The sequence below is a fragment of the Urtica dioica genome, chromosome 11 (genome assembly GCF_054948205.1).
Source record: "Urtica dioica subsp. dioica isolate 48M chromosome 11, U.dioica_male_clone48M_v1_H2, whole genome shotgun sequence".
Lineage (NCBI taxonomy): Eukaryota > Viridiplantae > Streptophyta > Magnoliopsida > Rosales > Urticaceae > Urtica > Urtica dioica.
Window position 1 is genome coordinate 12,284,633 of NC_142766.1, and position 24,392 is coordinate 12,309,024.

Here is a 24,392-nt window from a genome sequence, read left to right on the forward strand (position 1 = left end):
TCCCGTCGGACTCTCCGTCACGGCGGCGAAGGCGAGGAGATCGACGGAGATTCGTGACTCTCCGTCACGCTACGGCGACGAGGCGGGCTTCCTCGCTGGAAAGGTTCGTCGCCCGAGCTCCTGCCCTCCCTCGCCGGCGAGATAGTCGCCGCCGCCCGCCACATGGCCGACCACCGCCCGCGGCCGGGCCCCGCGGTGCTGCGCATGGAAGTCGAGATGGTCCTCCCGGTCGACAGAATCCCCGGCGGCGAGGCGATCGAGAGTCTGCAGAGAGTGGTGGCTATTTTGGCTAACCTATTGAAACTATGGCTATTTTGCAAAAGCCATAGTTTGAATTGGCTAGTTCATGCCATTTTTCCTTTATTTTAAAGGTCAAGCGGCTATATAGCCAAATAGAACTTAAACTTTTGTAAAATAGTCATAGTTTATCAATTATAAGCAAATTAGTCAACTTAATCTAGGTTGGATTAAATTTAATCCCAACGAACTATAAAGACAAAATGTAAGGTTTATGACCGCTGGATTAAAATTAATCGAGGCAGGATTAAAAATCGTAGTACTCTCAATTGGCTATTTTTTTATACCTAATGAAGACAAGATTAAAATTAATGAAGGCAGGATTAAATTTAATGACAATCTGAAAATCCAACAGATCTAGCCGTGCATCAGATCCGACACCGGAGACGAGGATCTGAAGCAGAACCGATTCCGATGCCTCGGCGCATCCGATTCTGATGCCTCGGCTCACCCCTTGTTCTTCAAGCCCATCCGATTCCGATGCCTCGGCTCCTCAGGCGCGTCACCGTCGATCGCCCAGAGCCTTCGAGGCAGTTCCGCCGGAAAAGCGACAAAGAATTCGTCGTCTTCTGAGCGCTGGCTCCACAACACGATGAGCAGAAAGAAGGAAGTTTTCAGGCCGAAAGTGGAAGGAAATGTGGGAATGTATGTCTGTGGAGTCACTGCTTACGATCTCAGTCACATCGGCCATGCTCGTGCTCATTTTTGGTGGAGAGAGTGATGGCTATTTTGCCTAACCTAATGAAACTATGGTTATTTTGCAAAAGTCATAGTTTGAATTGGCTAGTTCATGCCATTTTTTCTATTTTAAATTGAATTTGAATAGCATATGTATGCATATATTATATTTACTAAAGAGAAAAGGTAAAAAAAAAAAAAAACTAGAAACGTAATAAATATCAGAGAAATTGACCAAATCAGTGTCATTTGATAATTTATTTTTCATTTTCCGCCAAAATACTAATTTGGACATATTTATTAATAGACTATACATACAAATACATTTTTGCCCTCCTTTTTTTAAATTTTGTTTTCTCTTATTTCTCTATCTCCTCTTTCTACATCTGCCCAAATTATCCATGGATTTCAAACCTTCGACAACTTCAATTTATGATCAACCCTCAATCGCGTCGGCTCGAAAAGCTCGTCCAGAACGTGAACGCGCTAAGAGCATCGCGATTTGACTCGCTGGAGGATTTGGTTTTCTCGGTGATCGCCTATGACGGCGAAGGGATCTACTTCTTCGTCGAGCAGTTCGTGTGGCTAATCAAATCGGGGCTGATCGATCTCAATCACTCAAAGACGTTCCAAACGATCAACGCTTGGGCAGAGCTCGACGGCTACGTCGTAAGCATTGCGCTGAAGTATTTGATTGCAAGGTATTTTTGTACTAAAAAATATAAGATGATCATAATTTTATATTAAATTAGATATATTGAATTTTGGTCCGAAGCCTTGTAGTTCAGAAATAATTCCAAAAAAAAAAAAAAATCAGATTTCTATTAAAAAAAAATATCCTCAACAGCAATTAACTTCACCAACGAAAATAAAAGAAAAAGAACACAATCACTAAACACAACTATTTGATCTCAAATTTAATCGCAGAAGAAGCGAACACTCCGAGACTCAGATCTCTGCCGAAATCTAGCCAGCGATTATGACGGTCTCGACGGATAGGGATGCTCTCGCCGGCCGGAGCTGAAATGCAGCCGAATTTGTTCCCCTTCGGCACCGTCTTGGGAAACCCCTTCCTCTTCAATGGCGATCTGAGCGAGGGTCTCGAGTTCGATAGCTCTTCTAGGCTTTTCTTCCTCGCCCCCTTTTTGCTGTCCCAAGGTGGTGGAATGGACCTTTCCAGAGTGGGAGAGAAGATCTTGAGCTCCGTGCGGTCCGCAAGATCTCTCGGTCTTCTTCCGTCTTCGTCCGACCGCCCCGAGGTAATGCGCTTCATTCTCCGATTACAGGGTTCTCGATTTCGATCGAGTTCTTTGTTTCTGTTATGCTGTTGAATTTGGCATTTTTGGAAATGAGCTTGACTCTTTGTTTTGACGGATATGCTGCGTTCCCTGACTTAGTTTCTTCGTGGATTTGAGAGTTCTTAAGTCTGATCGAACTTGTGCATTTCGATGATTTTGATACGCAGTTTTAGTTATGGTTAATGGATAGCTGATTTGCAATAAGCTTTGCAATGCGGAAAGGATGTTACTAAGTTAGCTAACTTTATGTTTAGTGATTTGAAGGTATTTACTAGGACAGTAATTCAGCTACGAAGAATGAGATTGAGCTGGGTTTTTCAGAGGCCTATGTCTTTGATGTTATATAGTGGTGTTAAATTATGTTATCCTCTGTTTGTAGGTATTGCATTTGACATCTGAGCTTATTATCGATTGTTTAAATCTTTTAACTGCTCTTTGTAATTATCCTTGGTTTTTGCCAAGGTACCCGTTTCAAATACATCATGTTTCTCTTAAAAGATAAATCTCTTAAGTGGTATAATGTCTTTTCTCAGAAGCTATGTCCGGAGATTGTGTTTCAGCTATCTTTCCAACTGTGGGGTATTATAAAATTTGAATTTAAATGAAAGCTTCAAATGCATAGAACCAGAAATGAAGTGAGATCAGTGTCTCATGCAGTTGCAAGCTGTCTAATCTGTAGGTATTCAGAGGCCTTTTTTTAAATATTTCTTTTACATGTTATTTTTAAATCAGGTTCCGGCTCGGGCCGCCGCCGCCGCTGCCGTTGCTCGTGCCCTTGCTGGTGTACCGCCTCATCAAAGATACAGCCTTTCCTCGAGCTCCGAAGAATTAAGCTCCATATATGGGAGCAGACCTCATGGTCAACCAGTTGCAGAGATAGAAGAAGAGTTTTATGAAGAGGTGATACTTCTGTAGGACGCTCTCTGCCCCTCTTTTAGTTTTACGTTTTCCAATCACTTGAAGTTTGATAGCTATCTTTGTAAGTCCAATTGTATAGAATAGAATATAGTTAAAGAGGTATCTTATCAGTGGTGACATTAATATGTACTGCAATGACCCATGGAATTTAGGTCGAGTGGTCGTTCCCATGTAATTTAGGGTTCGATTCCTCATGAGGGAGTGGACCTACCAAGCGATCTCGAGTTTCCTCCTCCTAGACGTTGTTTGATTCAGCGGGTGGAACAATTAAAAATAACATGTATTACAATGGCTTAAGATTGTACAGTGCATTCCTAGTTGGTAGAAGAAGTTCATTGATTACTAGTCAAATTCTGTCACTATTTTCTATACCCTCACCATCTAATAAAGCAAGTTATACCCTCTTCATTTTCAGACTGGGTTATTACGGTTCTTAACCTAGTCACTTCTCCTTATGGAATTTTTCTTCTGGTTAATGCATGTATAATTTTGCAGAATAGTCCTTCTACCAAAACATTTTTTTAGAGTCAATATCAAAATCTCTCCCTCTCTCTCTCCTCACGATCTTGTCAATAACAAAAAACAGGAATTTGATCCCATACAACATATTTTGAAGAATATTCCACCAGAAGAAAACGAACTGGAGCATTTTGAGAAGCAGGTATATAACGTATCCATTGTTGTCAAATGCCATTATGGATTCTTAAACCGTATGTTTTATACAAACTATTTTTGCAGGCTGCTCTTAGATTAGCACAGCTAGATAAAGTAGCTGAACGTTTGTCTCATCATGTTATGGAGCACCATGAAGTAATGGGTAAGCCCTTAGTGTAAACTTTTGAACCGTCTTCTGGTGTTACGCGTGCCAAAAAAAAAAAAAATTATAAGCAACTAAGCCACATCAAACGTATTATTTGCTAGACAGCCAATGTTCTGCTAACTAAAGCTAATTAGCCACTGATTTATTAACAGAAATTAAATTGACAATTTTGTCCAAATAACTCAATTAATAGGCAGGAATTATTTGGACAAAGTTGTCAATTTAATTGTAATTAATAGAATCAGTGGCTAATTAACTATAATTAACTAAACGTTGGTTATTAGGCAAACTTAAAGTTTCTTTATGGCTATATAACTATAAAACCCTTAAAAAATAATAATAAAAATATATTTTGTACTAACTCTGCAGTTGATAGTAGTTAGTTGGTTGGATATTTTAAGCAGGTGTTTATGTATATATTGTTGTATGAACTCAATAGAGAGTGCAATTTCAAGCTAGATTTATTTTTCTCGCAAGCTAGTCTGCTGTAGAGTATATCTAACATTTTTCTCTTGTATGCGCTATAAATCAATGTATGTGCAAGTTTCAGTTCACGAGATCACTGAACTAGTTTTAATAGTTCATGTGCTTTTTAGCTAATTGGAGTGCGATTAATTTGGTTAAAATATTAACTTACATTGAGTTAGTTTCAAATGAGATGCTGATACTTGCTTTTGGCCAGTGAAGGGTATGAATTTAGTTAGGGAAGTGGAGAAAGATTTGAAGGTTGCAAATGTCATCTGCATGGTAAGTGTTACTTTTTTTTCTTCTTATTTTATATAGCTTGCTGGTATCAGTTTTTTTCTTTTCTTTTCTGTTCGCCTAAAATGACGCGTGCCTATAATTTTTCTCCCAGAATGGAAGAAGACATCTAAACTCATCCATTAATGAGGTTTCAAGAGATCTCATTGTGAATTCAAATTCCAAAAGGAAACAAGCTCTTCTGGTAAATTCATCTTCTTATATAAGGCAACCCCTCCCTAGCTTTAAATTTTTATTTCCTTTGTCCACGCCACAACCTTAAAATTGATTATAGTTTCTTAGATTGTCTGCCTCGCTTTAAAGATAGTTGATATTTTATAAGTCTAAAACCTGAGTATGTATCACTGTTTGTTGGAAATGTTAGGATGTAGTTCCTGTCCTAATTGAGATTCGTCATGCTTTGGACATGCAAGCAGCGCTTGAGTCACTTGTTGAGGAAGGAAATTACTGCAAGGTGAGTGATTAATTTGTCTCGGTCAGTTCTGTTATATGATGTACAGAATTGAAAGCTGAAGCCTCTGTTTTAAGTGATGTCTTTTTGTATTTACAGGCTTTCCAAGTCCTATCTGAGTATTTACAACTCCTGGATAGCTTTTCAGAGCTTTCAGCGATACAAGAAATGAGCCGTGGCGTGGAGGTAGATAATGATATATAGTTATTGTTCAAGCTCACTCTTACCCTTTCTCTTCACTGTATTGCTGATATTTTAATTGTAATCTGATTCATAATACCGTACTCTATTGATCCAGACTTGGCTAGGAAGAACGCTTCAAAAGCTGGATTCCCTCTTGTTAGGGGTGTGCCAGGAATTCAAAGAAGCTGGTTATATTACTGTAAGGCTTTTTCTTACGAATTTGCAGGAATTATTTTCACTTAAGATATGGTTTTACTTGTGATGTCTCATTAAGCTACTACATCTACCTTGTGATTTTGCTTGTCCTTTCCGTATGAATCGACATTGACAGATTGGTAAATTGATAAACAGGTGGTTGATGCTTATGCCCTCATCGGCGATGTATCTGGTCTGGCTGAGAAGATACAAAGCTTTTTTTTGCAGGAAGTTCTCTCGGAAACCCACTCTGAGTTGAAGAATACGGTGGAAGAGGTGAAGTTTTATTGCTTTGAGAAGATGACTTGTGCATCAAAAGGTTTAACTTAGTTGATAATGGACATGCGTTGATCTAAATGGTGTATAACTTTTGGAAAGAGCCAAATAGCTGATTCTATATAGGCCACACTGCATATAACATTTATGCGACAAGATTTCCTTTTATTAAATTGGAGGGGTATGAATTTTAATCAGTTAGAAGAGTTTCCATTTCTGTTGTACTAGATTCAGTACTAAGGCAAGCTAACAAACTTGTATTCCTTTGAATACTGGTCGTTATCACCGCATAACATTTGTGTTGGCTTCAATTTTTTGCTCCGTAAATACGTGCCTATGATTCCAAGTTTGTAGCTCTTATTTTTCTCATTTTCTTGTCATGAATCTTACCGGACCAGGGAGCAAACCAACAAAACAATCGGTATGTATTCTTTTCCTTCATTCTGGCCGTTAGTATTGCTTAGATATCTTCCTCCTGACTTTCACTTTCATTTTATTATTATTTTTTCCAGGCTTACATATAGTGATCTTTGCCTTCGGATACCCGAGTCTAAGTTTAGGCACTGCCTCTTGGGAACTCTAGCCGTGCTTTTTAGATTGATGTGTTCGTACTATGAAATTATGGTCTTTCAGCCCGAGAGCAAGGTAGGTTCATTGAACTACATATTACTGCACCTTTATTTTTCTAAAAAAAGAAACGACCATCTTATATCGAAAAAAGGCAAATGCCGGAAGAGTTGCAGAACTTGTGAATAAGACCTAGGGGAAAAAGCCCAACACTATTCGGCATGCCGACCGAATAAAGAAACATTATAAGAAATCACTGAATCAGAGTGCTAGCCCAATCCCTTGCAAGTTCCGCCGCCTTCCATTTGCGTTTTTCCATTGTCTTGCGAAAAGTCGAAACAGGCCTTCTATTGAGATGTGGCTATCCTGGTCGACAGCCAGCTTCACTTCCGAACCCCAACTGTCATATTGGGATCCATGAATGGGTGCTTGATGTCTGCAGTGAAGCATTCAGATCAAACAGTAGGGAAAAGAGTCGCAAGGATTGCGCACCTGAACCCTCTTTAGCTGTATTTACTTTCTTTAGCGCCAGTTTTCATGCAAGAACCTGCACCTTTGTCCGAACCGATACCTTCCACACAGCCATATACTACTTTGTTCAAACTCCACTTTTGCTAAAATTAATTTTGTTCGATGCAACTAGTACTTCGGCTTCATTGATATGCTTTTAATGACTATCGTGTAACATTCAAAAGAAAAAACTGTTCGCATTTGCTTACCTTATTGTGAAAAGAACTGGGCTAATTATATATATACACGTATAATATATTCTTTAGTCTTCGGCGCCCATGTTTTGCTTTTATTTTGTAGTTGTTGGGCTCGCTTTAATTTTTATGAGAAATTAATAAATATTTCAGGATACAGCTATCCAGGATCCCAATGTTCTGTTGAAGGAAAATGATTCCTGTTCAGAAGAGGTCCGGGAAGCAAAGTTGGCTTCTGGATGTTCACCAAGTAATAATGGTTCTGTTTCTGAGTCTGTAGAAAGAATGCATGGTTCCTCGTCTACCGCGGAAGCTACAAGCATGAACTCTTTGCTTGAGAGCGAGTCTACAGCGTCTTTCCATTCAAGTGCTAACAATCAAGTGAACGAGGCTAGAGAGGATGACAGGGCTGTATCAACCAGTGGATCTCCTTGGTATCAGCTGAGGAAAGATGCTACAGTGTTTGTTTCACAAACTCTTCAGAGAGGACGAAAGAATCTATGGCAACTAACGACTAGCAGAGTATCTGTCTTGCTTTCTTCTTCTTCAGTTTCTTCTGCTAGTATTCATCAGTTTTTAAAAAACTACGAAGACCTCAATATCTTCATCCTGGCCGGGGAAGCATTTTGTGGAGTTGACGCTGTTGAGTTTAGACAGAAGTTAAAGGCTGTGTGTGAAAATTATTTCGTAGCATTTCATCGACAGAATGTCTATGTAAGTTAATTCTACCAAGCTGAACAGAATATATTCTTCATATTATAGCTTACTTCCTGCGTCCTGTTATTCTGGAGTCATTTTTCTGCTAGTCGATGACAAGTTTTTAAGTTACACACAAAGAAAAAATGAACACATGACTTTAAATATTGGTTAGGTATTCTAATTGAAAATCCACATCTTTTGTTTTTGTTGTATTTTTTTAACTGAAATTTTCTTTAGGTTGAAAAAGTATTGGATATGGTGAATCCTGACGTCTAATTATACTGCATGACAATGTTGTGCAAACAGATTTCCACTTTGTTAGAGAACTAAATCAATAATCAAGATGCTCACCCAATTTTTCATGCATTTTGTGAACAGGCACTTAAAATGGTCTTAGAGAGAGAAAACTGGCTTATAATGCCGGCAGATACAGTACAAGCGATTAGTTTTGCAGGCCTTGTTGGCGACGGAGCACCTCTTGTTTCATCTGATGCAAATTCCAGTCACGCCAGATATCATTTTGGCAAGTCATTGAAATCAGGGGATACGGTTTCAAGGAGCAGGTTCTCTCATTGGCTTCAAAATGGAAATCCATTTCTGCTTAAACTGATGCATTCTTCTAAGGAAGGTGATTATTCCAACCAGCATAACGGTGGAGTCCATGAACCTGATGGTCGTATTGATGATAATCTCCACGACAAGATCACTTCACGAAGCAGTGATGTGAGACACTTAAATGGTGCTAGCTCTGTTGTGGAAGAAGAAAATGAAGACCTTCTGGCTGACTTCATCGATGAAGATAGTCAACTTCCTAGCAGAATTTCAAGACCTAAACATCCACAAAGTCATTCTTCAAGTTTGAATGCTGAAGAGTGTACAGCTCAAACAGGATCATCTATTTGTCTTCTGAGGTTATTTTATTTTATTTTTATTTTTATTTTTATTTTTATTAATATGTTTAAGCAAGTTACCTCATATGAAATCATTTGTTAGGCTGATGCACATTTGCATATCAGGTTGATGGATAAGTATGTAAGGCTTATGCAAAAGTTGGAAATAGTCAATGTGGAGCTCTTCAAGGTAAGTACCTAGTATGCAATACCTTTTATAACATATTATACTGGAATTAATACTGATAAATTAATGTCTTTAAGTTTTCTCTAAATTGTTTTCCTGATTCAGTATATTGCTGCAGGGAATATGCCAGTTATTTGAGATGTTTTTTCATGTGGTATATGAAACCTTTGGTCAGCAGAACAATAATTCAGGCGCAAAAGATGATATCAATAGTAAGTGATTTACTTTACTCTCTTTTGTGTTTTATCTCCCATTTTATGCATGCAATGAGTGTATATATTAGCTCACATTAAGATTTTTAAATTTCTTTTATGATTAAACTTCGAGTGTTTCTGCAATATAACCACTTCCCTTTTGAAACAAGCCGTTGCTAAGTCATATTCTTTTGTATTCTAGATCGATTGAAGACAGCGATATCAAGAATATTGCAGGATTGTGACCAATGGATAAAAGCTTCCTCTTCACAAACAGCTCTGACTGCGTCGTTTATACATGCTGACATCACACCGAGCCCTCCCGGTTTAAGCTTCGGCCATGCACCAGGAACATCTTTAGGTCTTAAGGTATGTCTCTAGGTTCAGGCTAATATAACATTTTAATATGCAATTTTAAGATATTAAGGATAAGGCAGGCGATCTATGTTTATTTTTATAAATAATTTTACATTATGAATAAGTATCTAAAAAATTTAGAAGTACATTTTCCAATGTCTATACTCTAAGACCTGGATGCCCGAATCCTAACATGAGCAATTCGACACAATAATTCCTTTATATGCTTTTGTTTTACATTTCCTTCTGTAACTATATTTACTCAAACACGTCGGCTTTAAAGGCATATTTAACTGTAAAAAAATTTGGAAAGCGCCTATACTCCTTGCTCACTCTCGGGGCATGGCTGATAACCGACTCTTCATTTATCCATTGCTTAATTGTAATGTATTCATAGACCTCTACCCCATTACTTTTATTTTAATGGAGAGGAGCGAATTTTATTAAAGATGAAGGAGCACTGGAAAATGCCAGATTAGAAGTTTCTGTTTGCAGTTCATTTGTAAGTGACATCAGTGTTGTGATGCAGGAAAGATGTGCTGGTGCTGATACAATATATCTTGTTGCTAAAATGTTGCACAAAGCTAAACCTCGTCTCCAATCAATGCTTTTACCAAGTAACACAGCTGCTGTTGAAGATTTCTACACACATCTGGTATGCTATTTTAACAAAAAAATCATATTTTTTTTTTCGAATGCATGTGATGTCTTGAACCTCATTCGGTACCAAATGCCCACTTTATTCATGATTAACCAAGATAGAAATGAGCTTTCACTTGTAGGGTTGTCTTTATGTTTGCAAAAGTTGCTACATTGATAATTTGTTTCATCAATATTTGTTAGTTGCAACGATGTACTGAACACCATGATTATTTTCCTTCATTTGTACATGAATTCTTTTAACATCAGTTCTCAATAATTCAGATATGGTGTACAAATATTTTTTGGGTTCACATACAGTTGAAAGGACTCCTTAAATGACTACTTCTGAGAGAAACTGAGTCAAATGAAATATTGTGTAATCTATTTATTTATTTGGTGTAGGTGGATGTTGTATCCGATCTTACTGAGCACATTCATAGGACAACTGCAAGAACGTTGCTTCATATTAATGGGTACACTGCAATCTTATCTCCCAGTCTCGTTCTTGCTCAACATTTGAAGATCATTTTGCCTAGTCTACATTGAATTTCTACCCAGCTCCTTGGCTCTTATGACTTTGTGATTGTTGTATCATTTTTCCATCGAATTATCTTGGCTTCTACAAGTAGGCTGTATAAGAGTTTATACTAGATTTTTATATTGAATTTTTATTTTATTTTTTATGCAGATATGTTGATCGGATTTCGAATGCAAAATGGGAAGTAAAAGAACTCGGGCTTGAGCACAATGGGTTAGTTTCCTTAACATTGAACTGTAATTATATATATATATATATATATATATATATATATATATATATATATAACTGAAAAAATATTCTATTCGACTGCTTGCCTAAAGTCATCCATGATCCCTATTAACATTTGGTCAGAGTTTGGTATTTTTCTGAGACAATTAATATAAGGATAAATTACATAAATGCCCCCTGAACTTTTGACCATGTAACAACGTGGTCCCTATTTTTATTTTTCTTACCGCATCATCCTTGAACTCTGACAATCTTACAAACTTAGTCCTTCCGTCTATGTTTCTCAACAATCCATCTATTTTTGCCCATATGATTGGCATGTGACTATTTAAACAGGGACAAAATTGTAAAATAACAAAAAATATTGATTTTATAATTATTTAATATTATTAAAAATTATTATTTATTATATAAAAAAATAAATAAAAATAAAATAATTATGTAAAATATGAATTTTTAATAAAAATGAATTGTAAAAATGAATTATTATTTATTATTAATTTTCTATTATCGTGAAAAAAAAGTATAATGGAAATGTCTACTTTTATTTTTCTTACCGCGTCACCCTTGAACTTTGACAATCTTACAAATTTAGTCTTTCCGTCTATTTTTCTCAACAATCCATCTATTTTTGCCCATGTGATTGGCATGTGACTATTTAAACAGGGACAAAATTGTAAAATAACAAAAAATATTGATTTTATAATTATTTAATATTATTAAAAATTATTATTTATTATATAAAAAAATAAATAAAAATAAAATAATTATGTAAAATATGAATTTTTAATAAAAATGAATTATTATTTATTATTAATTTTCTATTATCGTGAAAAAAAAGTATAATGAAAATGTCTACTTTTATTTTTCTTACCGCGTCACCCTTGAACTTTGACAATCTTACAAACTTAGTCCTTCCGTCTATTTTTCTCAACAATCCATCTATTTTTGCCCATGTGATTGGCATGTGACTATTTAAACAGGGACAAAATTGTAAAATAACAAAAAATATTGATTTTATAATTATTTAATATTATTAAAAATTATTATTTATTATATAAAAAATAAATAAAAATAAAATAATTATGTAAAATATGAATTTTTAATAAAAATGAATTATTATTTATTATTAATTTTCTATTATCGTGAAAAAAAAGTATAATGGAAATGTATAAAAAAAAAAGTATTAAAAAAGACGACAAACAAAATGAAAAATGAAATTTTTTAATTTTAGTTTATTAATTTTAAATATAAAATAATTAAATAAAGGATATATAGGTAATTTTAAATATTCAAGTTATTACACAAGTTAAAATAGACGGAATATACTCCCAAAATTTGACGGAAGGACTAAGTTTGTAAGAATATGAAAGTTTAATGACGACGCTGTAAGAAAAATAAAAGTAGGGACCATTTATGTAATTTATCCTTAATATAATAAATCCTTTATATTTGTATGTTGCTTCTCTAGCATAAAAGTAGGGGCATTTATGTAATTTATCCTTAATATAATAAATCATTCTCTGGCAGCTGATATTTCAATATGTAAAATGTCATATTTGTATGTTGCTTCTCTAGCATTTTCGGATACACATAATTAAAGACCCAAAGACCTGACGATTATTTCTGATTTTGACTTCTTGTATCAAGCTCTGAATTTTCCAGAAAAAACTGATGCAACCTGATTGCTTTTGATTATTATATGACATTTGGCACGTTCTTGGCTCTATCAAATTAGCATATCCTAGTACTTAATTTACAAATTTTGCAACATCTAGTATTGGATATCTCCCTTGTGTAGCATATTATTTTCAGTTATTTGTTTTACAATTGGCACATCTTATGACGTGAATTATTGAATCAACACTACAGGTACGTTGATTTGTTGTTGGGGGAGTTCAAGCATTATAATACGAGACTCACTCATGGCGGTATTCGCAAGGAGGTAACGTCTGACTCTGATGCTTGCCTTGGTCACTTTGAAACGATAAATGCTCCGACCTTGATTCTAATATTTACTTTTTCCTTGTGATAATGTCCTAATTTATAAGATGATATTCTGATCATAAATTCGGGTGTATACATGTTTTACACACATTAAGAAGATATAATGCACAGATAACACATTGTTTTTTCTTCATATCTTAGCTGGCTCAAAACCTAGCTCATTGGCTTGTAACTTGTTTTGTTTTTTCGTGGTCAGGTTCAAGATCTTCTCTCGGAATATGGAATTGAAATAGTCGCGGAAACATTGGTTGAAGGTCTATCACGTGTGAAGAGATGCACAGATGAAGGACGGGCTCTCATGTCGTTGGATCTTCAGGTTCTTTTTCAACACTTAAATTTTAAGATGCCAATCTTCTCTGTCGCAATATCAGAAATCCCTTGGTTTCTTCTTCAGGTCTTGATCAATGGCCTCCAACATATTGTCGCTGTAAACGTTAGGCACAAGTTTCTAACAGTCGAAACCTTCATTAAGGTAAAAAAAATAAAAAAAAAACAAAAAAAAAACCGCATACAAGTACTGTGTTCGACTTTTGTGAACTTTTCTTTACGGTGATGGTTTCACACATGTACTGTTTCTCTTTCAACTTTCTCTTATAGGCTTACTATCTTCCTGAAACCGAGTACGTGCATTGGTCACGAGCCCACCCGGTAGGAAATTCTGCCATCCCTTTACATTTATTGCTTATTTTGCACAGGCATCTAATTTATTGGATTGTTATGCAGGAATACACAAGAACCCAAATCGTAGGGCTTGTTAATCTTGTTGCCTCGATGAGAGGTTGGAAACGAAAAACGAGGTTAGATATACTTGAAAAAATTGAATGATCTCTTTCTATTTTTAAACTAATGTTTCTTATTTCTATTTTTGAGGTTTGTATATTGGGTTGGTGTTTTGTATTTCCCTCAATTATCACACTTCTATAGTTCTCAAGTTTTGCAACTCTCAAGGTTTGTATATCTTCCTGATTTAAATTTGTGGTATATAATGAATGGTAGCCCTCGAGGAACAAAAAAAAAAACACTTCATAATGTAGTTTTGGAGAAAAAGTGCATTCAGATAATGCTATATGTAACGGAAGATGGTGAGTTGGAGTAACGATTTAATTTTATTTTTTTCATCAATCTAGACATGGTGAATGTTCAAGTTCATTTAAGTTGGAACAATTTTGATTATCTGGCATGTTGTGTTCAACAAGTTTTAAATCAATCTTTAAGTAGATCTAGTCATATGGAGTGAAATGGGATCCCCGTCTTGTCTTATATGTTGCGGGAAATAGGACTTTCAGACCGTAAAAGATGGTATGAAATTCAGAAACCATTTTCAATGGAACAGAATTTTTGGTACAATATTCTACGGTTCTGGGAATTCTAACTTAAATAAGTAAAATAAACAAGTACGAGTAAAGCATTAAAACAGTACTAAATGAGATTAAATGAGGATTCCAGTTTCATCTCAATTCTCAGATGATACATTTTGGTACTATTTTTTTAGAATATAGTTTTTTTGTTTTTGTTTTTTTTGTCTTCTTTTTTTTTTTTTTTTTTTTTTTTTTTTTTTCTCATTTTTTGGATGGTTGGAAATGGGCATACGATGAGAAGCAATTGATTTTCACCATACTAAAACCAACTTACCAAGAATTAGTTTATTTCCTTTTTACTTCGAGTATGATAAACTTCTCATGGAGTGAAAAGCCGTTCAGATGTCCAATTTTCTGATTTGTTTAAATCCAATTTTCATGAAGGTCTCTCGTTGTTAACTAATTAACTTGACAAGAGGGTTAGTTCACCGTATGCAGAGATTAGCCCAAACATAAAACACTTTTATTAAAGCCGCCTTTTGATGTAGGCACATTGGACACAACCTCTCGAGTCGGACGCTCCTTCACACGCCATTATGTGACATAATATTGCCATAAGATCAAAGTTAAAACGATAATGTTGGCGACTTTCAGAAACGTCAAAATATGACATGATTTATATCCCACGCGACAGTTCATGGATTACATTGAAAAGAAAATTCCCCTGTTCATCGCAGAAAATTGAGAAACAATAAGAGGATACAAATATGCTAAATTTGAACATTGATATAGATAGACAAAAAAAAGTAAGTTATTGAATTGGGAAGTGTCCTTTTCCTTTGATCAGTGAACGTCCCTCACAGACATCGTAATTGCTTAACTGTGCTTGTTTGCTTGCCCCTCTAAACTCTCTACCTTCTCACCACTCCTCGATGTTTCGCTTATTTTACTGCTATTGCTTGTCGTGTACTAAATATATATATATATATATATATATATATATATATGCATATAATATATATCATCACGTCATCACTGTCTACCTTGGCGAGTTGATCATCTGTCCCACCATCTTTAATGCAATACAGGGTTGGTCTACAGGAACCTGCAAACATTTACAAGAGAGTTAAGGGAATTAATAATAATAATAATAATAATAATAATAATAGCGAATATATTAATGATCAAAATTAATACAAATTATGCATTACATAGTGGTAAGTAAAATTAATTTAACTTCAATTTGGATTTTGGATAAAATAAACATAAAAGATTTTTTACATATAGAAAAAAAAAGATGAAAAGGTTGAGAATGATTTGAATTTCTTTTAAAGCTCTGAATAGTAATGTGTCAGATTCTATTTGAATATGACAGATAGTGTAAGATTCACAATGAGATTACACAAAGAGTTACGTAATTGTTTGTCACCACCTAAACTCATTTTTATTTTATTTATTTATAGTTATTAAGTTATTGTCCAACTATAAATGCATGTATTGTACATTACTTGTAGTCTTATATTCGCCAATGACCAGAATGAGTTACTGTTACAATGAATGCTAATATAATGCTTTATATTTGGATCTCTCGGCCAGATATTTTCTTTGAATCAAAGAATATATATAGACCCATCAAAATCAGGTATACCATTAGTACATTTATTGTGCATTGGACTGCACATTTAAGTTTATTACTATTACGTGAAGGCATGGAAATAGGGAAAGCAAGTCATCAAATAAGTATGATCATGTCACCGTGTCTAAAGGCGACTTCTATTATATTATACACAACAAAATAAGCAAAACGTTGACCTACTATACAACTAAAATAATGAACAGAATATTTTTATATTACAACAAAAATACCCTTAAGTTCTAATGTACACAATGCATTCTTTACTTGTGTTAACATTATACATTTACATTCAATACATACGTTTTCTTTAAATTATACACAAATCACTCCTGAAGTTCTACTTGTACTAAAAATATTTTTTTGAATTTGCAAGTCAACTATATTATTCAATTTTTAATCAAACTCAGTACGTACATAGTCAAATATATCGATCTAGCTTTTAGAAGAAAAAAAATACTTGACTTTTTCGTGCAAAATATAAAATAAAATAAAAACTTAGGTAGTGTATTTATTTTTCAACATTATAAAAGATTTCTTCCAAATGTCAACAAAAAGGAATCTTGTTACAAAAAAACCAACTACTAACTGATATTTGGTGAGAGGTAACTTTGTTAATGGCTTATACGAGAAAAATGAAGAGATTAATACGGGAAAGAAAAAAAAAAAAACAGGTATAAAGTTAGCAATATAAGAACTATCTTAAGGATTTTAACTTCAAGCACGGTGATGATAAATTTGTATAGATTTATATATTTAAGGGCATAATAGTACACGTAAAAAGTAACGGGGTGATATGGCGCTAAATAGCGTATATCTCTATACCAACCAGATCGAAGTCTTGCAAAAAATGCACGCTGATATTTTGCATTAATTATTGTTTCGCTGTTTTCCGTGTCATTTCTGTTGTAGGGTATGAGTGAATAATAGAAGACAGTAGAGACATTTTTTTTGTTCAAAGGTACGTTCTGATCCTGATTGACTTTTTTTCCCCCCCTATTTTCTTACGCTTGTAGTGATAAAAATAACAAGACAGTGGTTAATATCTGAGCATCATGACATGTATTTAATTTTGCGTTATAAAGAAAACATTTTAAAAAATGAATTTATTTTTGTCATATGCGTAATGTGTCATGGAAATATTGTTGTAGTTTGACATTTCTAACATTATTTTTCACTCGTTGTAAACAGTACGATTTATAAGCGTGTGATTTTCTCAATCTCTCTCTTTTTTTTAATGGCTATATATCTCCTTTGTCGACTAGTACTTTTAAGACAATTAGATCAGTAGTATTTTTAAAAAGTAACTAAATTTTCATTTTATTAAAAAAATAATCCATCCAATCGAAATAAATTAATTAATTGATTATGTTAATTTAATTTACTTCGAAAAAGAGCTCATCAAGCCGAAGTTAATTAAATTAATCAAACTAATTAATTAATTTATTTCGCATAGTGGACTATTTTCTTAATAAAATGAAACTTTGACTAAAATTTTAAATAAAATTAAAAAATTGACTACTTGCAACAAATTCTTCTAATGATCAAAATTAAATGATTACATAGGACATTATCAGACATCAAAATTAATTTATTTTAATTTAAAAGATCTGATATATGTCGATATATAACATAGACAAAATAATAAAGTGTGATAAAAACTATTCAATAAAATACTTTTCAAATAAGTCTAGCATAGATAACAAAAATTAGGTTAAAGTAAATAAGTATTTTACATTAATTATAAGTTTAACATGGTTGAACTAAGTTTTTTTGGGCGACCGGAAGATGAGAATCGGTTCCGTTATCTTCCGACCAAAAAAGGTACCAAGATTTTATTATTGTACTATGCACGGAACATATAATTCTGGTTACATGCCAACAATGTTTTTAAAAAAGAATTAATTTTTTTCCTTCATATTTGCTTTGAAAAAAATTATCTTTTATGTTTTTTGCTCATGAACAGTACCAAAACTAACCGGAACAGAATACTCCGTTACAGTTACAGTTTGGCCAGAATTGACCGGAGAATATTTTTTTTGTTTGGCCAGAATTGACCGGAGAATATTTTTTTTGTTTGGCCAGAATTGCAGTACTGTTCGAGCGGAAACATTATGTGCCACTTAGAATCAAAACATTATGTGCCATTTAGAAAAGAATTCTAATAAGACTAGATTGGAAGTGTCCGCAAATAATTCCTACTTGAGTGTACTTCAAACATTAGGAAAACACATAAATAAAAGTAGAAACTTGTCCATGAAAGAGTGAAACTTTTCCTCTAATTAATATATTATAGAATTAGATCAAAGTTAAGCATATAAAAAAAAGTATGAAGATTCAATGAATAAGAAATTGAATACCTTTTGTTTAAAATAATCTTTTCAAATGAATATAAAAAGTTGAATTGATTAAGAGAATCAAATTATAAAAATTAAATAAAAAAAACACAAAAATTATTTGATTCTCTGAAATTTTAACAGATGACAAATTAGAAGGGTCTCTCCGTTTATTAATATGACCTTTTGGCAACGACACCGAATCTATTAATTATCACAAATAATGATTGTGTTGTGATGTCAATTTGAATTTTCTTCATTATTGTAGAAAGCAAGCGGATGTCATACTCAATTAATATTCTTGAATTGTTTGAATTCTTTGATGTTGGAAAGTGGGTAGTGTTAGTGGTGAATAGGACGAGACAACCTAGCATGATGCTTGATTATAATAAGTAATTGAAAAAAGATTTTGTAAATTTGTTGTTTGACAGTTAAGATTAGAGATTAATTAAAGATCCATGACTTACAAAATGTCCAGCCCCAAGAATCCAATAAAAGTGGAGGTTTTTGTGTGACCTTGTAAACCCTTTCGTGGGTCTTCTATCGTCACAATACAGAGGCGTTCTATCTTTGCTCAAAAATGCCTTAGCTCCTTCCCATCTACATAATAGGTGAACCATTAATATTTTCAATGAACTAAAATGTTTATTCTATACATTTAATTACTTATTAATTAATAGCGTAATTAAAAAATCTATGTTGAAAAATTACTAACACATTGAGTCATGTTATGGTAGTGTTATATAAATAATTGCTTTTCTAAATATTATAATTGATTTTTATATATATTTATAAAATATGGTAAGAACATGTCATAAATGTGAAATGAGAGTGATTACTTGAGCTTAGAGACCCAAGCCTCAGTCCCCTTTGTTGAACAAATGAGATCCACCTAGAAACATGATCAACCAAAAGCTTGTCATAAAATCAAAGACTATACTCACTCATAAAAGTAGATTTACCTTTATTATTTGAAAAGGAAAAAAAGGTATCCTATTCCTAGTTAGTCAACGTAAATATCCAAAACCCAAAAAAACAAAAAAAAGAGAGGTGATAATAGCACACAAGTGGGTGGTCCACATGGGATAAAACCCTCCCATTTTCTACGGCTTATATACAATGATGGGACGTACAGTAAATATGGATGACTATATTGTTTGTGTGTGTATATGTGAGTATGTGACCGATAGTTTTTTAGAAGATTGACTAAAAAGAATCTCACTTGTCCACTGTAAATTGTTACATTGACACCTTTTGCAAGAAGTTGGTCGACCTGCGTAAGTACAAAGAAAGAAAGAAAAAAAGTATATAAGCTCAATAAATTAGCTAACAAGTTTAAAAAATTTTACTACCAAGCTCTACTTCGAAAATGACAATTCCAAATGGAAATACAAGGTGGGTTACACTTTCAATTATGGCCTTGTATCAAAAAGATATTAATGACAAGTTTGGAGTCTTTTTCTCTTGCGAGATGTTTCCTTCGTTTCTCTTTTTTTTTTCTAAGCAACCAAATTTTTCAACGTAATCTTCACTTCCCCTAATAAACAAACAATCCATAAAATTTCATTTCATTGGCAATTTGTTTTTGTTACAAATGTCGAACGTAGTTTGAATTAGTTACCTCATTAATCCTCGGCTTCATGAAATCTCCTTCCAAGGCCGAGAAAACAGAGTCAGATTGCCCTCCCCATCTGGGTCGAAAACAAGCATTATTAACAAACTAATAAGAATTATAATTATAAATCCTCCCACATAATTCAAGACTAATTTATCCTACACACTCACGTCACGTTTTCGGGGATACCGAGCTTCTTCTTAATCACTCCATTCATCAAGGTATCAAGTCCAGTTCCGCCACCTGGCGAAGAAGACCTCAACGAGCTCAGATATCTCAGATACCTCTTGCTCGACCTCGCTTTACTCGACTGCATTGTCATCAACGACAACGACGAGGCTGAGTCTGATCCCGAATCCACCAGAAAGTTATAGAAATCCTGTAAAACAATCCCAAAGACACCAAATTGAATAAAAATAAATAAATTGTCAAAACACACACACAAACACAATATATTGTCGATTAGTACCACGCCGTTGCTGTTGGTCGTTATGAGGTCCTCGAGCTCGACCCACGAATGGGTTGCTTCCACAAAATGGCCATCCTTGATCTGCTGCTTAATCTTCTCAACCACACTGTAATATGAGCAAATCTGTCTGAGCTTGTTGAATGAATGTTTTTTTTTTAAGAAATTAATTTTTTTTTACGAGCCTGTTTGACATCTTCAATCCATTTTCGTCGAGCCGCGAGACATCTTTGAGAAGAGGACCCCATGAAGCCTGTTTTCATTCATAGAAATATAACCTAGACCTCGCAAATCACGCAGAGTAATTAATCAAGTTCTCTACAACACTGACCACGAAATCTTCGGGCGAGATCCAAGTGTCTCCCAACGCCACTCCTGATAAGAAGATCTCAATAATGTCATCAAGCATTGAAAGGCGACGATGATTGTCATGAGAGAGAGAGAGAGAGGAAATGTGACCTCCAAGTTTGAGCTTCAATTTTCCATCTCCAATGGCTTTCAGAGCGGATAATGCGAGAGTGACAGCGAACTTGCCGCCATAAGACTCGGCCACGATGAAGACAGGGCTGCTCTGAAGCTTGGCGTTGCCATTGAAGAGCTTCTCGAGTAACTTGGTGAGATCGTTCGCTGCTTCCTCGTCTGTTTTCGCAAACAAGCTTGTGTCTTCCACAAAGCTATATCCAGTCCCAACTGGATTGTCCTGTATTTTCACCACCAGAATACCAAATCAATTAAATAGATGTTAGAAAAAAAAAAAAAAAAAAAAGAGTTGATATTAAAGTGTACAAATGGCTTACAACAAACAAGAGATCTCCTTTAAGCAGCCAAGTGGAATTCCTTGGCTTCAACTCTGTGTCTATTGGTCCAACCTCCTCAAAATTCCCAATTCCAACTCCTGAAGCTCCCTTTTGTGTTGTAAGTTGTAACCAAACTCTTGGATCAATATTGACATGCAAAGACTAAAAAGAAAATAGAAAAAAGAACAAAAAAAAAGAGAGAGTAAGTACTCACAGGTCCACCTTGAAGCCAGAGAATGATTGGCCATGGCTTAGAAGGGTCTTCAACTCTGTAGGGACTTTTGTAATGCCACCAAAACATATGGGCTTCTGTGCAAAGTCAAAATAAATAATAATAATAATAATCACTCATTAGTCATTAGACATTACAGACACATGTGTTTCTTTTTTATACGAGTAATGAAAAAAAGTGGGTTTCAAAAGGAAGAATAACGAAAAAGTAGAAACTTGGAAAACGGACAAGACTCACTGGGTCTGACTTCAACGTAACCCCATTCCTCGGAGCCCTCGTCGCTTCTTCCGTTTGTTGTGCCAACTAATTCTTCTGCTATTCCGAGACCGAAGAGTGTGACAAGAAAGCACAGAGCTGAGAGACACGATAACGTAAAGCAAGTTTCCATTTTTGCCAAACAAAGACACGTAATTTGTGATGAAGCAAGAGATCCCTCTCTCGAGCGAAAACACAGAGAGAAACAGAGGCGCGAGATTTACGTCTTTGAAATGGAGTGAAGAGCAAAGCATTTAAATAGCAATGAGAGAGAGAGAGAGAGAGAGAGAGAGAGTGCCAGTTTGGGCGCTTTGTTTGGTAAAAGAATGGAAACAAAGATAGTACGAGAGGTAAGAAAAAAAAAACATGTTATATAAACATTTTTCTATATTGTTTGGTAACTTTTTAAGAATGAAAGGAATATAATATAACTTATTATTTTTTTTCAATACAAAAAAAAAAAAAAAAAAAAAAAATTCAAAGCATGAATTAAATTGAAATATATTAAATTTAGGTTGGGTTAAGTCTTCTATCAATAAGTAATTTTTCTAAGCAAAGGTATGAGCATAAAACGTAAATGTTTATCAATTCATAACTAAGAGCATCTTTTATATATGACTATGACCCCCAGATGATTCTACAATGTTGAAAGATTTATGTTTAATTATTTTTCTTTTCCACATAATACTTAAAGTTTATTTTTACAAGCATCATTTTGTTGGTTGGCAACGTAAAGGTTGCACATTATTGCCCCACAATTAATCACACTATAAATTATTTTTCCAATTTTTATTCATATAAAAGTAGAATAATATCATAGAAGGTGGGAGTGTGGGACCTATGTGGAATTGAAATAAGGGTCAAGCGGCTAAATAGCCAAATAGAACTTAAGGATTTGCAAAATAGCCAAAGTTTATCAAGTATAAGCAAAATAGCCAAGCTGCGATTATTAATCCAGGCAGGATTAAATTTAATCCAGACAAGATATCGGGATTAAATTTAATCCAGGCAGGATTAATTTAGTCCAGGGATTTTATTCAGCCTTAAAATTTAATCCTCGACCTTCTCCGATCTTCTTCTTCTCAGACCTCCTTCCAGTCACCGCAATCGCACAGATCTTACCTCCCGTCGGACTCTCCGTCACGGCGGCGAAGGCGAGGAGATCGACGGAGATTCGCGACTCTCCGTCACGCTACGGCGACGAGGCGGGCTTCCTCGCTGGAAAGGTTCGTCGCCGGAGCTCCTGCCCTCCCTCGCCGGCGAGATAGTCGCCGCCGCCCGCCACATGGCCGACCACCGCCCGCGACCGGGCCCCGCGGTGCTGCGCATGGAAGTCGACATGGTCATCCCGGTCGACAGAATCCCCGGCGGCGAGGCGATCGAGGGTCTGCAGAGAGTGGTGGCTATTTTGGCTAACTTAATGAAACTATGGCTATTTTGCAAAAGCCATAGTTTGAATTGGCTAGTTCATGCCATTTTTCCTTGAAATAAACCAACTCATTCGATCATAACCAATGTTTAAAATTATCGACTACCGACTGATATATGGATTAATATCTTATAATATATATATATATATATATATATATATCGATTACCGATAATATCGATGGTATATCGCTTATATATTGGTTATCGACAATTATACTGACTAATATTTTATAACAAAATATAACTCAAATATGTTGTATATTTATTTTTTAAAATGTATATAATATTTACCAACATGTCTGATAAATATACAGAGATGTATGTATTTTGTGTTTTTTTTTATATATAAACATATATATAAAGTAAAAGCAAAACGAATAATCGTATCCACAATGAAAATCGTACATACATATGCACAAAGTATTTCGGCCACTTATGTATGTGTGCAAAAAAAAGATCGTCTGAAGGCTTGAATGTAATTGTGCTAGTAGTAATAATTTTAAACATAACTCACAACCATTGTAAAAGTGAAATTTATTTTAATTAAAATTAGAAGAAAAAAAATATAGACAGTAGTTTTTGTGGGTCATAGTAGTTTTTGTACCGAACATTTATATTTTCTGATACATCAATGATATACCGAAGTATATCGTTTGTATTTTAAACCTTGTTCTGAACACACCGACGTGGAAATCTTCATTTCCAAAAACTACTCCAATTTTTTTAATGGTTTCTCACCAATTTTTTTCTCATAATACCCACCTACAAAAATCAATTTTCACGCATCCACTCTCATTCTCACTAAAATCCATGGTTAATGGTTCTCCATATTTATTTAATTTCAATGTCATCTGAAAATTTCCCTATGGCATCTCAAATGAAATTCTCTTGGCATCTTCATCTAGATGCTCTTTCTAATATAAAGAAAATTGGGGTGTTTCATCGTGATCCCATTAAAAAGACACTCTAGCGAACTAGCTATTTTGAAACGTTGTAATTTTAATATGATCAACGTTTTAAAAAAATCAATAAACTAGCCTACATGTTAACTTTTTTTACCTAATGTCCTTAATTATTTGTTTCAAAAATTAAAAATGAAACCGATTAAAACCCCACAAATTAAGGAAGAAGTTACCTAATAAACACAAATAAATATTTTCTTAAAAAATGCAAAAAAAAAAAAAAAAAAAAATCGGAATCTTGTTAGTTGGATTTGAAATCGAAGAAAAATGTACAGCCCCTTGAAATTGTAGAGAGCTCGTAATTTTGCTAAACTAGTCTCCAGTTATTATTAACAATAATGAGTACAAATTAACTAACAATTCGGCATCTGAAAATTTGAAACAATACAAAAATCAAGGCATATTATTAACAATAATTAACACAAAATTAACTAACGATTCATAAGCTAAAAATTCTAATACCATAGAAAACC

At 34.4% G+C, this 24,392-nt stretch overlaps 2 protein-coding genes across 3 annotated transcripts; one reads left to right on the forward strand and one right to left on the reverse strand.

The window, feature by feature from the left end:
* Window positions 1-1,816: 1,816 nt before the first annotated feature.
* LOC149381289 (coiled-coil protein) lies at window positions 1,817-14,016 on the forward strand. 2 transcript variants are annotated; one of them, XM_089630460.1, is made up of 25 exons: window positions 1,817-2,234; window positions 3,006-3,173; window positions 3,778-3,852; window positions 3,930-4,008; window positions 4,694-4,758; window positions 4,868-4,957; window positions 5,138-5,227; window positions 5,324-5,410; window positions 5,523-5,606; window positions 5,759-5,877; window positions 6,270-6,299; window positions 6,391-6,523; window positions 7,303-7,863; window positions 8,227-8,759; window positions 8,865-8,928; window positions 9,044-9,137; window positions 9,322-9,488; window positions 10,006-10,131; window positions 10,521-10,591; window positions 10,807-10,869; window positions 12,760-12,832; window positions 13,091-13,210; window positions 13,289-13,366; window positions 13,492-13,542; window positions 13,618-14,016. In XM_089630460.1, exons 1-25 carry the CDS (start codon window positions 1,977-1,979, stop codon window positions 13,717-13,719), a joined length of 3,381 nt encoding a protein of 1,126 aa, XP_089486586.1. In that variant the 5' UTR covers window positions 1,817-1,976; the 3' UTR covers window positions 13,720-14,016. The 2 variants fall into 2 exon arrangements, with proteins under 2 accessions (XP_089486586.1, XP_089486587.1); XM_089630461.1 differs by lacking the exons at window positions 1,817-2,234; window positions 3,006-3,173 and having other exon boundaries at window positions 3,773-3,852; window positions 4,699-4,758.
* Window positions 14,017-14,757: 741 nt separating this feature from the next.
* LOC149381290 (serine carboxypeptidase-like 51) lies at window positions 14,758-21,765 on the reverse strand. Its single transcript, XM_089601688.1, has 13 exons — window positions 21,509-21,765; window positions 21,254-21,348; window positions 21,040-21,147; window positions 20,702-20,942; window positions 20,574-20,617; window positions 20,428-20,495; window positions 20,246-20,351; window positions 19,947-20,155; window positions 19,783-19,852; window positions 19,384-19,434; window positions 19,001-19,053; window positions 18,629-18,761; window positions 14,758-15,297 (listed from the first exon to the last, which is right to left on the reverse strand). The coding sequence occupies exons 1-13, from the start codon at window positions 21,657-21,659 to the stop codon at window positions 15,232-15,234; spliced, it is 1,395 nt and encodes a 464-aa protein (XP_089457814.1). The 5' UTR covers window positions 21,660-21,765; the 3' UTR covers window positions 14,758-15,231.
* Window positions 21,766-24,392: the final 2,627 nt, after the last annotated feature.